The sequence below is a fragment of the Dermochelys coriacea genome, chromosome 8, assembly GCF_009764565.3.
Source record: "Dermochelys coriacea isolate rDerCor1 chromosome 8, rDerCor1.pri.v4, whole genome shotgun sequence".
Taxonomy (NCBI): domain Eukaryota; kingdom Metazoa; phylum Chordata; order Testudines; family Dermochelyidae; genus Dermochelys; species Dermochelys coriacea.
The window spans coordinates 30144435-30161341 of NC_050075.1; the positions used below are offsets into that span (position 1 = coordinate 30144435).

At 38.3% G+C, this 16907-nt stretch overlaps 1 protein-coding gene across 1 annotated transcript in view; it reads right to left on the bottom strand.

The window, feature by feature from the left end:
- The window catches only part of SLIT3 (slit guidance ligand 3), a 796449-nt gene that overhangs the window by 297417 nt on the left and 482125 nt on the right, over positions 1 to 16907 (bottom strand). Inside the window, exon 6 of the mRNA XM_038413692.2 lies at positions 15436 to 15507. Coding sequence (XP_038269620.1) covers positions 15436 to 15507 — 72 coding nt within the window. The remainder of the gene's footprint in view (positions 1 to 15435; positions 15508 to 16907) is intronic.

Below are 16907 nucleotides of genomic sequence, written 5' to 3' on the forward strand. Positions count from 1 at the left end.
AACCCCTAACCTATGTCTGACCTATTGAAGTCCTCAAATAGTGGTTTAAAGACTTCAAGGTGCAGAGAATCCTCCAGCAAGTGACCCATGCCGCACGCTGCAGAGGAAGACGAAACCCCCCCAGGGCCTCTACCAATCTGCCCTGGAGGAAAATTCCTTCCCAACCCCAAATTTGGCGATCAGCTAAACCCTGAGCATGTGGGCAAGACTCACCAGCCAGACACCCAGGAAAGAATTCTCTGTAGTAACTCAGATCCTACCCCATCTAACATCCCAGCACAGGCCTTTGGGCATATTTACCGCTAATAGTCAAAGATCAATTAATTGCCACAATTAGGCTATCCCATCATACCATCTCCTCCATAAACTTTATCAAGCTTAGTCTTGAAGCCAGATATGTTGTTTGCCCCCACTGCTCCCTTTGGAAGGCTGTTCCAGAACTTCACTCCTCTGATGGTTAGAAACCTTTGTCTAATTTCAAGTCTAAACTTCCTGATGGCCAGTTTATATCCATTTGTTCTTGCGTCCACATTAGTACTGAGCTAAAATAATTCCTCTCCCTCCCTGGTATTTATCCTTCTGATATATTTATCGAGAGTAATCATATCTCCCCTCAGCCTTCTTTTGGTTAGGCTAAACAAGCCAAGCTCTTTGAGTCTCCTTTCAGAAGACAGGTTTTCCATTTCTCGGATCATCCTAGTAGCCCTTCTCTGTACCTGTTCCAGTTTGAATTCATCTGTGTTTCATTCCTGAATGTGATTCACTTTTATAAGGCTGAGGCTACATTAGTCTCCTGATTCAGCTTCATCATTGGGACCGATGGCAAAAGTGCTGGTGTAGACAAGGCTTCACAGCCACTGACATTTTTACTACTCTGTTGTCTAACCCTTGCCACCAAACAACATGATGATAAAAATACTGAAGGCCATTGGCACCATGCTCACACTAGTGCCAGTACTGGTGGAGCTCAACTGGTGGTAGCAATGGTATATACTTTTGGGAGAAGAAGACAAGGCTTAAGGGACTAAATCATTCTCGTTCTAGGGGATATTGTTAATTCAAGCACTTATTCAATCATGGGCCTATTCTAAACAAAAATCACCAACGGTGCTGAACTATGGCGTTCACGCTGGATTATTTTTTACATCCATTTCATCAGGATGATATTCTCTATTTAAAGTCAAAGCTGCTTTCAAGTTGTGATTCCAGAATGGGCCTATTAGGAGCTGTGCAACTAATTCCAAGTCATTACATCTGTAAAAGCAAGTGCCTTAGGTATGTATCCCACTTTTAATTTCACTATGAAAACAAGAGCACCTCTTTAGAGTACTCCACTATTCTGTCTAGAATGCTCAATGCCATTCATTGATAGTTTCCTCAGCAGCAACTTCATGGTACACTATGAAGTACTCCATAAAGCCTCTCTCACTGAGTGAAAGCAGCGCTGTGCTTTCCCCTCCTTACTGTTGCAATCAGTCAATATTGCATTCTTCCCTAATACCTGTACCCAAAGATCTGCAGAAATACTGGTCTTGTGCAAGCTTCTAAACATCACATCCGATTGCTCTCCTAGACAGAAAGTGCGACTTCACCTAAACAGAAAATCCAGTTGTAAAAAGATCATTGCAAAGGCAAACTAAAAACTTTTTTGGTTATTTGTTTGGGTGAATATTGTTCACTTGTTTTGTTATGCTTTTTGGCTGTGATGCAGCATAGCCAAAGGGCAGCAGGAGAGTGTTAGAAGGGAGCCTTATTCCCTGTAGAGGGAAGAAAGTTTGCTATAAATTAAAGCACCTGAACCCAATTAAAGCATCTGAAGCCAGTCACATGATAAAAAAACCCTGCTTCACTCAGACAAGAGGTGTTGGAGAAGAGAGCAGTTTGGAGGGAAGTAGAGGAGAGTTTGGAGAAGTACCACAGTGGGCTAAGAAGACCAAGACCCTAGGTAAAGGGACACCTGGTTTGTGCAGAGGGAGGGCAGGAAGCCCCACAAGCTGAAGGGCAGGAGAGAAAAGTAGCCCAGGGGAAGGAACTGCTAGTTTTAGTGGTTTACTGCTATTCCTAGAGCCCTGGGCTGGGACTTGGAGTAGAGGGTGGGCCTGGGTCCGTCCCTTTCTTCTCTGCTCCCCTCCTCTAGGACACTAGTGGGGCAGTTAATACCCCAGTTCAGGGGCAAGAAATGGTGCCCTGAACCACCACCCAAGAAGAGAAAGTGTGAGACCCATCATAGTAATGCCAGCAATTTGCCACAGGCTGTTTCATTTTTAAATAAAGTGTGTTCCAACAAATGATTGTAGTATATTCCATAACAGCACAATGGAGACTGGTTTTACTTTTTAAAAAAGGGGAGACTTTATGAATTAAAGGTTTGCGTAAAGTGTTTAAGTATTTCAGTGCAGCATGCTGAGAGAGATTGTTATGGATCCAAGCCTCAATAGTTTAATAATGTCATGTAAATTATTCTGACAAGGGGAAAGACAACAAGGCCCACAATCACTGAGTAAGCTTTATTATAGAAGTTTTTCATGATATAACAGTTACAGTGGCATGGATGTTTGCACTTTGACATCTAATTTCCAAGCATTTGCAGCTCAGCCATACAAATGCACTTTAGGTTGATCATATATTATCACTAAATTTCTACATTCAAAATTTCGGTGAGTGAGTTTATAACTCCAACACAAACCTCCACACAAAAACACAGATTCATTCTACTGAATGCAGAACTCAACCACACCTATTTGCCGACCTATAAAGTTTTAAAGTGATTTTTGTATTTTGTTAATATCACATAGGTTGAAAACAACTTCTCCTTCCTGTAGTGGTGCGAAAAAGTAGTTAAAAAAATCATATGGTTTAATTCTTGCCTAAAACAAATCTGAATTAGTGAGTACAATTACCATCACTGCACCCAATCCGATGCCCACTGAAGTCAATGACGGACTTCCCACCGACTTCAATGGTCCCTGAATTAGTCCCTTGCAGTCTATTGATTTGAGCAAGGACTTACAAAGGAACTCAGGGGAGTTAGGCACTGAACTCTCATTAAGTTTCAATGGATGTGGCCATCTCAGTCCTGTACGCTCCTTTAAAAATCCCAGACTTGATCAAGAATATGCATTTATCAATAATTATTTTGTAGATCATGTTTTATGTAACACACTGATCACCTGTAAAACAAAACAGAATTTACCAAATGGTGAGCTTTCAGCAGTGCCCACTGTACATTACCGTTCATTATATATTACAGTTTATGGAACTGATTTAGCTCCCACTGAAGTTAATGGAAGCTGGATCAGACCCTATATGCATAATTCATGTAAAGCATACCTGAATACATATCCACAAGGAAGACCAGAAAGAAGAGATGAACTGAATGGGACTCATGTGAATGCTTAGTTCAGAGCCACAGCCTCTGGGCAATGGAAAAGAGAATCTCAGCTTCCATTTTAAAGAGTTATTTATACCCCTTTCTATAGCAGAGACAACGGTAAAAATGTAAAACAATTCAAAGTAATGCAATCCAACTGCTAGGATTGAAAGGAACAAGCAGCTGGACTCCACTTCTGCAGTGAGATGCTGGGGGAATCCAATGATCCACATGCCACAGCTCCCAAATAAAGTCGTCCTGTAGTATAAAATCTACTGGGGTCTATCTACTCAGTCAGGTTATACAAACAAATTCTAAATGATAACCATGATAATTTTCTAATTTAATTCAGAAGAGAATGGTTTCATGCTTCCAGTTATTTTTATTTTATTTTGCCCCATCCTAGAGGATGTTAACTTTTCCATACTGTGGTTTTTTTGTTTTTTTTTTATTTCCCATGCTATTCTGTAAGACTTCTCCATTGATGCACACAGAATTGTTTTGGAAAAACAAGTCAGTTGAGTGGTGGGGAATCTCTCAATAAAACACCTCCCCAAAATCCTCAGGCCAGCCCCATGCATGGTAGTGTGATTATTGTAGACACAAATTGTTTGCCTTTTCAGGTATAGAGAGGGATAGCAAAACTTGTCTTGTATACTCACTCAAAAATGCTGTGATTGTGTCTAGTTGTTAAAATGTTCCCCCTCTCCAAGGTTCGCCCTGAACCAGCTGCTGCTAGTTGCCGCAATGCGGCATTGTCTGCTATTACTGAGGTAGCCTGCATTCCCCACTTAGGCCACTAGGAGCACAGAAGGACCAACTATCAAGCTCTGTGCACCACATTACCAGCTACTCCAAAAACATAAGGATAACAATGAGTAGGAGGTGGGGCCAAAATAGTATTCCACTGAGCGATACAGCTGCAGCCCACCTCTTCCCCACACCATTCTTTTCCTATCCAGCCTCATCCCAGAGTTTGAAGAGGAGGTTTGGGAGGACGTCTAGAGCCCCATTCCTACCTGACCCTCCACGCTAGTGACAGAATACTGGCTTTCCCCAACTAACTGCTATGATTTGCACTCCCCACAATAGACAAGGGGGACATGAAGAACCAAACAGTGAAATCATGGATGGCTATGAAATGGGGAGGGGAAAAAATTACACTGATTTTTTTGAAGGGACTTGAGAGAGGAAAGGAAATGTGTTTTATACCCAGTGAACACCACATGTATTGCCAAGAACATTTCTCAGATAGCCCTTTGTTAAAACCTTAGGTTGTAAAGGAGTATGTATAGCCCTCATGGTGAAGTTACATGAGTTGTAAATTAAGGTTGATATGTATGCTATTTTAAATACACCCTATTGTATGGGGCATGTGTCACACACAAACTGGAAAGTTAGAACTTGCATGTTCAAACATTCACACTGAAAAAGTTATTTATATAGCATGGGAAACTGTATAACAGATCTTTGCCAAACCCAGGCACAAAGGCAACTATTTGTGCCACACACTTTCTTTTGGGTGAAAGTACAAAGAAGTCTGCACTTAGATACTAAACTAAAAATGGACTATTTTTGTAGTAATGACACTTCAGCCAAAACCTGTCTAACTTAGAAAGTAAAATGAAAACATATGCTAAAAAATATCACCTGTCCTGACTAAATTTACCTAAGGTGCTGCTTGCCCAATTGTCAGAGCCAGGAGGCTTTTCAAGTCCCTAAATGATTACACAAGTTAGTTAATTCACTACCACGTGCTACGCACAAAGAAACCAACACACCTTAAATATTGAATACTCACAGTGTTCTACTCATATTCAGTTCACAAAGTAAAACTTGCAAAACAAAATAAAAGTTTGAATAAATATGAAGCAGTCACCTGATGGTGAATATTCTGCAAACATGAAAAGAAGCTAAATAAATTGAGTCAACTATTCATTATAAATTATTTGCTCAGCTCTAATAGTAATAATAAAACACATGCACAACAAGGTACTAATTCCACTAATTTCAACACTCAATGTTGAAATGTAGCAAGTATTAGCTCAAGCACCTCACCTGATTTCAAATGCCATCACAGTAGATGGGGAGAAAGGTTGTTTCTGGGATAAAATGGATCCAAGCCTTATAGGATTTTATAGATCAACCCATCTTGAATTATATCCAAGAGCCAATAAGCTGCCTGTGCTGTTGGATAATTACTCAAATAAACTCCCTGCTGGTGACTCCGCCCAGTAGACTGACAACCTCATTCTGCACCAACTGGAGCTTGTGACTGGGCTTCAAGGATAGTCTCATGTCTGCTGCATTGCGGTAATCCATGGATTACTGTGGCCAAGTCCAGCTCTTAGACAGATGGTCACAATCACCCTCACTAGACAAAAATGGAGGAAGGCACTTTTGGTGACTGACACCAGCCAGAAGTAGAGGATGTGAAAGCACCTCCAAACTACGCATCTCTAGACAAAGGGCAGGTAGACCTTTTCATTAATAAGTGCAGAAATCCTTCCTCTGTACTCTCTAGAGCTTTCTACCAACCCATCAGCCTCACCTCTATATTGTCTGGATTAGAGCAAGATATCTCAAACTCAGTCCAAATCCCAACCTTTGCCAGGCACTAGGAAACTGCAGACACAATGTACCATCTTGGTTTGACAAAAAGGAGACAGAGATGCATATTTGCTGACTACTATTGACGCTGCAGCTCAAAATGTTCTGCTATCTCCCTCAGTGCCTCGAATGAAATAAAAAAGCCTTGCAGAACCTCACTTAGTAAATCCTATGGGACAGATTATCAATTGTCCAAATCTACACTCTGAGCTCTCTAAAAGCAAAGAATGGAAATACGCAAGAGCAATAAGGCTAGGGTCTGTGTGTGATCCAACAAAAGCTTAAAGTCAATGATATTTAAAGAACATCAACATAAACATTTGTCCAATATTAGTACATACTGAACATATGTTTAACAATAATTCACCCAATAATGTAAACTCCTCCAATTTATGTAAAATTAATAATATTAATTTCTCATATTTAGATGTATTTCCTTCCTTTATTAAGGCTGAAAATTACAAAAAAAGTGTTCTACCAAAATTAAGTTTGTGATAATGTTATTTTAAAATTAAGGGTCATGCTTTCATCCTTACCGAATCCTCTTTCACCTTCCTTTCTTTAATAAACAAAACAGCACATGCTAATTAAAGAATTGAGCATTTTCCTTTCTGTATCTATCATAACATACGTGTGATTGTCTCATTAAAAATCCTCAGTTTTTCCTCTCAGTTTCTTGTCTGGATGTGTATATGTATTATAGAAATATAATACAAGTATTATACAATACAATACAAGCATAAATACAAGTACAAAATTAAACAGAAAAATCTGGGATTGCTGTCTTTTAGATTAAAAGCAGCCTAGAATTCTGCACTTGCAATTTTGTGACGATCAATTAATTGGAGAGGCCTTTTTCAGGCACAAATGGATTCAGGCACAAATGTACCTGATTTGCAAGCATAATTTCTACCTACAAATTAATTTCTTAAATGTCTATGTGCTACCATTTCAATCACCAATTGGCTGGAGATGCAAAATTATTGTCTTATCTGTAAATTTTTGGAAGCTTTAATGTCAAACATTATGCAGAGTTCGGGATCTCAGCAGCTACAGTTTAAAGTTAAATATTCGGCAAGGTAGATGGAGCGCTGGACCCACAACTCTGCTACAGGGAGCATCCTAGATGCATTCTTTTCTACCATATTCAAAATTTAAACTCAAGAGAGTCTAATTTGGGAAGAATCAGGGTTATTATGGACAAAATGGGGGAACTAGTGCCTTAGTCCCAGAGCCCTCATAGAGGTGCCAACAGCACTCTCTCTCTTATGATGACTGGGATCCAGATCAAACTCTTGTACTGTCCACAGCTATGGCAGAAGGAGAATGACAAAAAGCAGATTCCAGGGCATTTAGAACTTTATAGGTCATGACCAACACCTTAAACAGCATCCGGAAACTGATAGGAAACCAGCATTGATCCCAGAACAGCAGAATAATGCACTCCCAGCCACGTGCCCCATGGATGTTGCAACAATCTAATATTGAGGTGACAAAGTCTTGAACAACAGTAACAAGGTCTGCAACAGAACAGAGAAGTTGCAACCTATTGGCTAGGCAGATGGTAAACAACTGACTGGGTTACTGCTGTGATATGATCATCCAACAACAGCTGGGAGTCATAGCTGGGAGTCCTGGTAACTAATAGCAGATCCACTTCCTCCACTAATGACAGGTATCAGAATAGCAGCCATGTTAGTCTGTATCAGTAAAAAGAAAAGGAGTACTTGTGGCACCTTAGAGACTAACAAATTTATTAGAGCATAAGCTTTCGTGAGCTACAAAAGCTTATACTCTAATAAATTTGTTAGTTTCTAAGGTGCCACAAGTACTCCTTCCCTCCACTAATGGATTCATATTTTACCTTCCCTCACTACTTCCCCCCAACACTACCGCAGTCTCATCTGGGCGGAGCTTCAGCCAGCTCACTCTCACCACCACTCTCCCTCAACTACACATTAGCTAATATGTTGAATTGCATGGTCCAATTCAAATGAGTGAGAGATACACAGCTGGGTGTCTTCAGTGATGAACTGGGCACTTACATCAAGATTGACAGTCAAAGTTAAAAGCTTGCTCTATGTACAACTGATGAAAATACTCTATCAGTCAGAGGGGAGGAAGGAGTAGCAAAGTAGTCACAAGATGAACAGAGCCTGAAAATGAAACAACTAATATCAAGCGAGTCTGGCAGAAGTCCCTGACAGATCATAAAAACAAGTCCCTCTCAGAAATGTATTTTGTTCTTGATTCATGAATATAATAGTTCCAAATGGGCACTGCTCTTATCTTGATGAGTTCTTCATCCCTAAGGGCTCCTGGGTGTTATGAGTTTAAAGGCGATAAAAACACTATGATAGTGGGGGTAGCTGGGAAATGAGCACAGCATTCAAATATACTTCAGTAAGTCAAATCCATCTTCTGTAGATATAGGATAGAGTTAAGCATCAATATTGCTTTTTCATGGACATGGCTAGAATACTAATACTAATAGGACTAACAAAATTACTAGTTAAAGTACTTATGTGAATATACTGAACCCATCCATAAAGCGACTACCATTAAGGCCGTAACAGGTATCAACGACTCTTACAGAGAGCCTCTCTTCCCCCCTCTTATTTTGTTTCTGCTGGTCTTGATATAAAACCTGTCACCTTGGTGCCATCTGGATACTGTTCCTTTCACCATACACTATACTTCCAACCTCAGATTTTTTTAAATATGTTATACAACAGAGGATATCTCACATTTCATTTCCATATTGTTAGCAATGACAGTAGATGTCTCATTGAAAAGTTTCAGCAAATAAAAACATTCCTTATTAAACATTAAAGCATTCCCCCCCCCAACCCCAGCCTACCCTCCTAGTGCGGAATTCTTCATTTCCAAATGATAAAACATGCTAATCGCAAACATCAGGGTTTCAGTATATTTCAGAAAGTTCCCAGGACTTGAGAGAAAGTCCTCTAGGGCACAGATTTTCTGTTCCTCTCATCTACAATTTGATTCCTATAGTGGAAAGTGCGACAGCAGCTATGCTGTTTGGGAACATTGCTCACTCCTTCACTGTAGAGATCTACAATGAGACATGCATCCAACGAAGTGGGTATTCACCCACGAAAGCTTATGCTCCAATATATCTGTTAGTCTATAAGGTGCCACAGGACTCTTTGCCTTTTTTACAGGTCCAGACTAACATGGCTACCCCTCTGTTACAATGAGACAGAAACTGATGGGGGAAGGACAGTTACTAGGCATTCTCATAATGCTCATCACTGGAGTAGTTCCAGAAAGCTAATGAAGTAGAGAAAAGAGGAACTAGCCATCTGTGCAGTGATACCTCTATATACTGGGGCAGTGGTACTTCGCCACAGCTAAATCTACGCTTGTTTCATCTCTGGCTGTCTTGTGAGACTAACTTCCTGTCATAACTCGTGGCGGGGGGGAGAAGCCTGGTGATACTGTTAGAAAAGGCATAGCTGGTATTCCAAATTATTTTGGATTACACGCAATGGAATTAAACCATACACTCTGATTACCCACACCTTGAAACTAGTAACCCCTTTTGAATTTTTGTTTTCATCACATGTCTTATGTGTACAATTACCAGTGAAGAAGTTTAACAGATTTTTAACCCAAATTCATTATGAGCCCAACTGTATTATTTTCCACTTATTTGTTATTTTAATTCAACTGCACACAAACATGAATGACTAAAACAAGAGTTACACATACAATTTATTGTGAAATCTAGTTCCCACTACAATATTCTGATTGCACTGTAGCAGTTAAGAATGCACCTTACACAGTTCAAATTTAATCTTGATTGCCAGAACTGATGATAATTTGCAGAAAAATAGAGCAAGAAATCATTCTCGTGGTATTTTCAGGCTTTCATTAAGCAATGACATCTCATATATTTAGAATTATGTCATGAGTTTAACACCCTGCCTCTCAGGATAGTTGAAGCAAATAAAATGTTGAGACATGCCTGGCAAAGCATTTTGAAAATAAGTAAAACTGGCTCGCTGTGTGTATAATTTTATATATCTATATGCATGCATGTGTATAATTATAGGCAGCAAGACCGTAAACAGAAGAAAATTGGAAGAAAAATTAAGTTATGCTATATCTGAAGACCCTGTTTCATGCTCACAAAAATGTTTCAAGTTTGTTCATCTGAAAAAGCATTCACTGTGTATTATAACCATACATCTGAGAGTTCACTGTCAGAAGAGGCACAAGTTATTTACCAGGTTATTGTGGAATACTGTGTTATTTTACATGTTGGAATATTACCAGTGGTAAACTGTAACTCAAGGTAAAGCTGTTGAATTCTCAACATAATCTGTGGCAACAAAAATGGATTGAAGTAGAAAGTCTGACTAAAACACCACAATAATATCCCCATTCTGCTTGTGAAAGTTTTGTTGCTTGTCAATGGGTGTTTTGTGCATAGTTCAAGGGAACCACACTATCCAAATTTAAACTGTTCTAGCAGACTCTGATGTGTTCTCCAGAATACAAGCTTCCATCTAAAGCAAATTTTAAAAAGACAAGTGCATTATTTGCATCATATTGAGATCTCCGTATTTCATAGTCTGCATAATGAATATGTTTTGAGATAACAGGTTTCAGTTCATAATCTGAGTCAGAAAGAAGAAAAGTTTAAACTCCAGTACCCCCTTTTTGAATTTTCATTTTCAAATTGTGTTTATTTATTCATTTATTTAAAGTTTTTGATAGTCCCAAGCACTTTTCGCTAGGTTTGAGCACTGGGACATGGAAATATTTTTCGTAATTTCTTTTTCAGATCAACACCTGCTTTTCAGACACTTACAAGTTAATGAATAGAACTGAGGTTCTGAGTTTAGTTTTTGGTGCTCAATTCACGTATTAGAATTTCAGGCATGATTTAGGTTTGCTCTAGAAATCTGGCTGCTAGGTTTGGGATTTTTTCAACCTTTGAGAGTGCACTGTGGATGCATTCCACCCTAAATGACTTTTAATGCTGAATGCCTCTTTACATAGTTTGTTATCCATTAATTTAAACACGATTATTCACACAAGTAGGACTATTCGTGGCAAAAGGATTGGAAGGTTTTGTTCATGGCTTGGAAAGTCTCAAAACCCAGTATGAGAGGCATAATATGAATGAATAATTATAACAGTAATTAACACTATAACAACATACCAAGAAGAAAACTGCATTATTAGCACTGCACAGTGAGAACAGAATGTGTTTGAAATGATACTCTTAGCACAGTTTTCTTTGGGAAAATTCTTGGTAATGTGAACTGAAGTGAACAAATATGCGGAGGTCTTTTTGTTCATTTCTGTATTGTGAAATCTGCAACATCCAGAAAGTTTTCAAGCTCCAATTTTCAAAGCTATTTCAAGTAACTAGATCCTCAAAAATCCCAAGATTTTAAGCATTTCACTGCTGATGGGGATAGAACAAACACCCAGCTAGTATTCATATTATCTTGTCCAGTTTGGCTGGACATACTGAACGCACCCGGACATTCATTCCTGTTGAAAGGATGTCCCACAGGAATGAAGATGAAATTCTGAATGTTGAAACAGTTGTGTCATATATTCAGTATTCTTTAGATTACTTGGTTAATCAAGATGTCTGCTAACACCTTTATAAATAAGGATAAAAATGGCACCAACTAAAAAGTGTTGGACTCCTGGGATATGGATTGGAGGATGTTGAGGTTTGTTTTGTTTTTTAATGAATCCTAGCCTGTCGACAGCTAAGCTTGTTCAGTTTAATAATCTAATAAATATTTCTGAACAGTGCTGTTGTGTTGTATGGTGATATCTGGCATTATAAGCTAAGGACTCGATGGAGTAGAACAAAAAACAAAGAAAACCCGCCTATAGCAGAAATCACACTTTTTGTTTGGTGGGAAATTCACATCAATTTTGCTTGCATTTTCACTTTACAAATGCATATCAGTTTTATATTTTATTATGATTTTACTCATAAGATGCACCCTCCTGTGAGGCTTAAATTGTAAAATTCAGTTTTGAGCATTCCTAAATTTTATCTAATTGTAGTTAGTATGGAATTACTAATATATGAAGCTTCCTGTACTATTGTGTCATAAGAACAACAATCCATCCACTCCAATATATTTCTATTTTACTTTACTTTACTACATCCTCTCTGCTGGCACATTATTAGTAAGGCTTTTGGAGATCCAACAAAAGCCACCTGCAAGCACCAGTGATGCTTACTGATGAACCGGCACAGGGTACAGTAACAGCAATGCAACTTGGCAATTTATGCCACAGAGTCTGAAGGGCACACTACTATATGTGCCATTTATAAGTCTGTAACATCCTAGTATACACAATCACATTCCTTAACTGAGATACAGGTATCCCAGCCGTTACCACAATACTGTATCAATGCACGTTTTGGGTAGTGCAATTAATTGCAGTGACAGGGCAGAGTGAAGGTTGAAAATTGGGCTGTTTGATGCTAGTTTATTAATGAAAAGAGTTAAATGACAAGTTTACTAATGGCAGGAAGAACTGATGTTAAACAGGCTCTTATACAAGCATCAGAACCTCTCTGAGAACCAATAACCCAAAAAATCAGATCATGGGGCTCTCTATTCTCAGGGATAATTCAATAATTTTCCTTCCAGTTCCTAAATCTACTTCGAGAAGCTTGTCAAATTCCTCTTCTCCTCTGATGAGTTTCAATTTGGGAAGCAAATGGAATAAAGAGATGGAACTGCTAAAATTTAGTGTAGTAATTTATTTTCTGTATAGCACTAAGAATGGGCTAGATATGTTAAGCAGCTTGCAAAAAAATATGGCCTCTATCCGCAAAGAGTTTACAATTTAGGCAAGAATTTACCACATAAACAAATCTGCATACATTTTGAGAAAGACTGTAATATTTTAGTTTGTGAGAAAAAGAAAAATGAACAAGGCTGCATCATTTGGTATCCCTGCAAAATGTTCAAATTGATTATCGTTACTGAACAGTATTTGTCAAAATTACTGTGTCTCCATTATGTGATGGATTATAGGTGAGAACATATTTGCCTGCAATTATGTAGTGGTGACTGCACGAGGGAGTGGTCACTTGATGTTCTTCTGGTTCCATTGTTAACATTCTTTCTAAGCGTTGATACCTTTTTGATTTTGACTCTTTGTAACAATATTCAGGATGAAGGTGTGACATCTCTTGGGAAGTTAAGGCATTTGTTTTGTTTCACATACTTGAAGTGCTCAAAATTGCTTTGAAGAGCTTAAATAAAAATTTCAAACTGGGGAGGCAACATAATACTGAGGATTTTGTGCCTGTAAGAAAGATATCTTAAGAATTAGTTAGTGGCAACCAATTTTCTCATTTCTTAGAATTAAGACTGATTTCTCCCATAAAAGCGTGCCTATATTGAAAATTAAAATGGCAAAGTATAATCGATTATGGCCAATTCTAAACACAGAGCAGGTTAGAACAGATTCTAACAGAACACCCCAACAATTATATTGATTTGGGGATGGTTTAGAATCAAGCTATTATAGACAGATAGGTAGATAAACTAATTCAACATTTGATCAGCTCTGATAACAATGGGGAAGAGAAATATGTTGCTAAAAACTATCTCAGAGCCTACAGTTTTTAGGATATTATAGTACAAATATCATGTAATTTGCTAGTCAACATACTTTGTTGAAGTAATAGCATAATCTAGTGCCAGCGGATGTCGGATGCATCATCCTTGGATAAAGAAAACATGTAATCAGAAAAAAATATTAGACTTGAACTTTATTCTTTGTGTAAAATTGGATCATGCTTCTGGTAGCTAGTGATGACTTTAAAAAAATCACAATAATCCTTTCAATCTGGCAGAGAAGGAAAATGTTATTGTGCGATGTCATTACTTTTTCTAACAAATGCTATTAATTCAAAAGAAAGGTTCTATCTTTCTAACTGTATTCTTCACAAAACAAGTTTCCAGCTAGGAGATCCTTCAAAATACCTAATATGAGCTCAACACAAGAGATAAACAGTATTAGGTCAATCACAACATGTTTATTATACATCATGGCTTCAAAACTTGATAGACAAAGACAATAAATATCTAAAATGACTATCCTAGACAAACAACCATGGAAACTAGCCTTAGGTCATTTAGAGTCTGATCCTGCTTCTACTCAAGTTGATGGCAAGACTCCAATTCAGTCTCTACACTTGAGTTGTGAGGAGTTTGGTTATTATATAGGCTCTCCATGTACGGTCCTTTTGTGTTGCCTGTCCTCATAATTCAAAAGGTTCTGTGTTGATTCATCTCCAGTTTAATTTGCCTGCACTAGGCATGTGCACAGTTTAACCAGCCAATATTCACCTGTTTGCTGTCATCTAGCTAAGCAAAACCTTTTCTGGTAGGCTGGATGGGGCCTTCTCTGCTGTAATTCACTGCATATAGTTATTGCACTGGACCATTCTTACCTCCACTTCAGGTGCTAAGGGGTTTGCTTTTCTTTTCTTTTCCGCCAAAGAGTTACACATCTTCAGAAGCGTTCATGCTTTTAGTTTGGAAGAATTAATTTTCCAACAACAGGAAAGCCTTTGCATCCATTTGTTTAGTTAAGCAGTACACTAGAAAATGCGTCATTGCTCAGATATAGTAACTACGTTAGCAATAGTCAAATTATTCTATGCCTAGATACTTAACTCTACTTAACATCTGATTTTACAAAAAAAAAAATTAAAAGCACGCATAAACATAGTTTTAAGTTTGTAGCTCAAAATCAGGCTTCATTGTTGAATCCAATTTAAAAGGTATTAGTATTCTGCTTATTGTCATTCCGCTATTTCACTAAAACCATTCAAAGGATGCACTTTACCAAAGGTTGGGAAAATATTAAAGACTGGTATTTTTGTGCTGCAGCTTTAAAAGAACACACCTCAGCATGATTCTGGTTCTCCAACTGGGACCTTCCCCATAAGCTAATGTTGTGAGCAAACATGTCAAAGTCCCCTTCAATCCCCCTCCCACCTTTTTATTTTATATTTTATTTTACACATCCTCTTTCTGTCTAGATCAATTGTGAGATACCTCTAAATATTCTCTCCAAACCTGTTACCCATCCTCTACTCCATATTGCACATATACAAATAGGTTTCTGGCTGTACATACAGTACAATTGCATGTGCTCTGGATGTTATTGAACCCCATCTGTTTTACACAGTAACAAATATGGCAATTTCTATGCTCCTCAGGAGCATCAGCACATAAGTCCTCTTTTGTAGTTTAATTAGCAGTAATCCCCATCTGGGGGAGGTGAGACATTTCACTTCTCTGGTTATAACATTTTGGCCAGGGTAAGAAGAAGACCAAAAACAAAAAAATCCCTACATTTAATCAGCACTGCAGCATGGAGAGAGACAAACACACACAAAAGAAATCACAAAGTCAACTCACAGAATCTCCAAGTCACGCAGGGCTCTGAAGGCTCCATCTTCAATGCAGCTGATCTGGTTGTTGTCCAGTTGCCTGCAGGAAGGAAGGGAAAGTATGAAGGTTTGCTGGGTAACTAAGCTGCCTTAAAACACTGGGTTCCAGTCTTTCCTGTCACTGAGGTGTCCCTCCACCCCCTTGCAGTCTTTGCTCGTCCCCCAGGAAGAGGCTTGCTCATAGCCTGCCACGCTGCTCTGTCTCTTCTCACTGACTGTCTGAAAGAACTGCACAGAACAGCACACTGAAGCCTGTCAGGTCTCAGTAAATATTAATTGCGCTTTTTTTTTTCTTTTTCTTTTCTTTTTTTTTTTTAAGGCAGAAGGGAGTAATTTCATTACATTAGGGCATCCAATCCATTATGAGCTTTTACCGTCATGTCACTGAAACAATTTCATTAAGCTAAAGGCCTGTAAATCATTGGAGGTCACTGCACTGCCCTCTGCGACCTCCCAGAATGCCTTTTTTTTCTTTTACTGGAAGTTGCAGTCCTCTGTCCTGAAAGTACTAAATCTCAAGGCTTTATCTGCCCAAGAGCTGCAAGAGTGCACGGGGGATATACCAATTCTCAATTAGACTCAACTAATCTAATTTTATAGTCTTTTTATTATTCTAAGCACCAAATGTCTGTGGTGTTCGAGGCTTCTTTCTATTGTTACTGGTCCCATCTGGCTGGCCATTCTATTGAAAGATTTTTGACTAAATACAGATTCTGCCTAACTGTATCAGTGAGAGAAATCCACTGATAGAAAATATTCAAGAAATTGTGTGCATGCGCGCGCGCGCACACACACACACACACACAATTACAGTCTTAATAATATAGTACTTTGCTATGAAACCAGTGTACACCTAATATTGATTTTTCACATTTATTTTACCCAAATATGCATGTTTAAATATATTTTACAGTATTTGGGAACATTTGGATACATATGCAAACGTGCATTTCAACTAGAAAATTATTTTTTATGCTTCCAGCGCTTGAATCAAAATGTATAATTTAAGGATTTAAGTCCCTATGTATCTGATAATTTACATTTCACACTGTAAAAAGATTGGTATTATATGCTGCTGTACAAACTATACATACATTTGAATACAGTACAGACATTGCAAAAGATGTGAGTATACACCCCTTGTTCTGTGTGGTCCTTTGCCTAGACTACAAGGTTGACGGGACTGTCTGTTCTGCAGTGCTATGATCTTTTTGGGGTTTATAGGTGCAACTGCATATTAAACAAAATTATTATAACAATGTATATATAACAGTGTACATATACACACTTGCACTGGTAGAGATATGATAATGTGGTGTGGTAGAAAAATAATCATCCTTTGTGCTTTGCACTGTACAGACATTTAAGAAACCATGCATTGCCCCAGCAACCTTCCAGTGAAAGTAGAAATAAACCATCAATTGTATATAATAATAATTA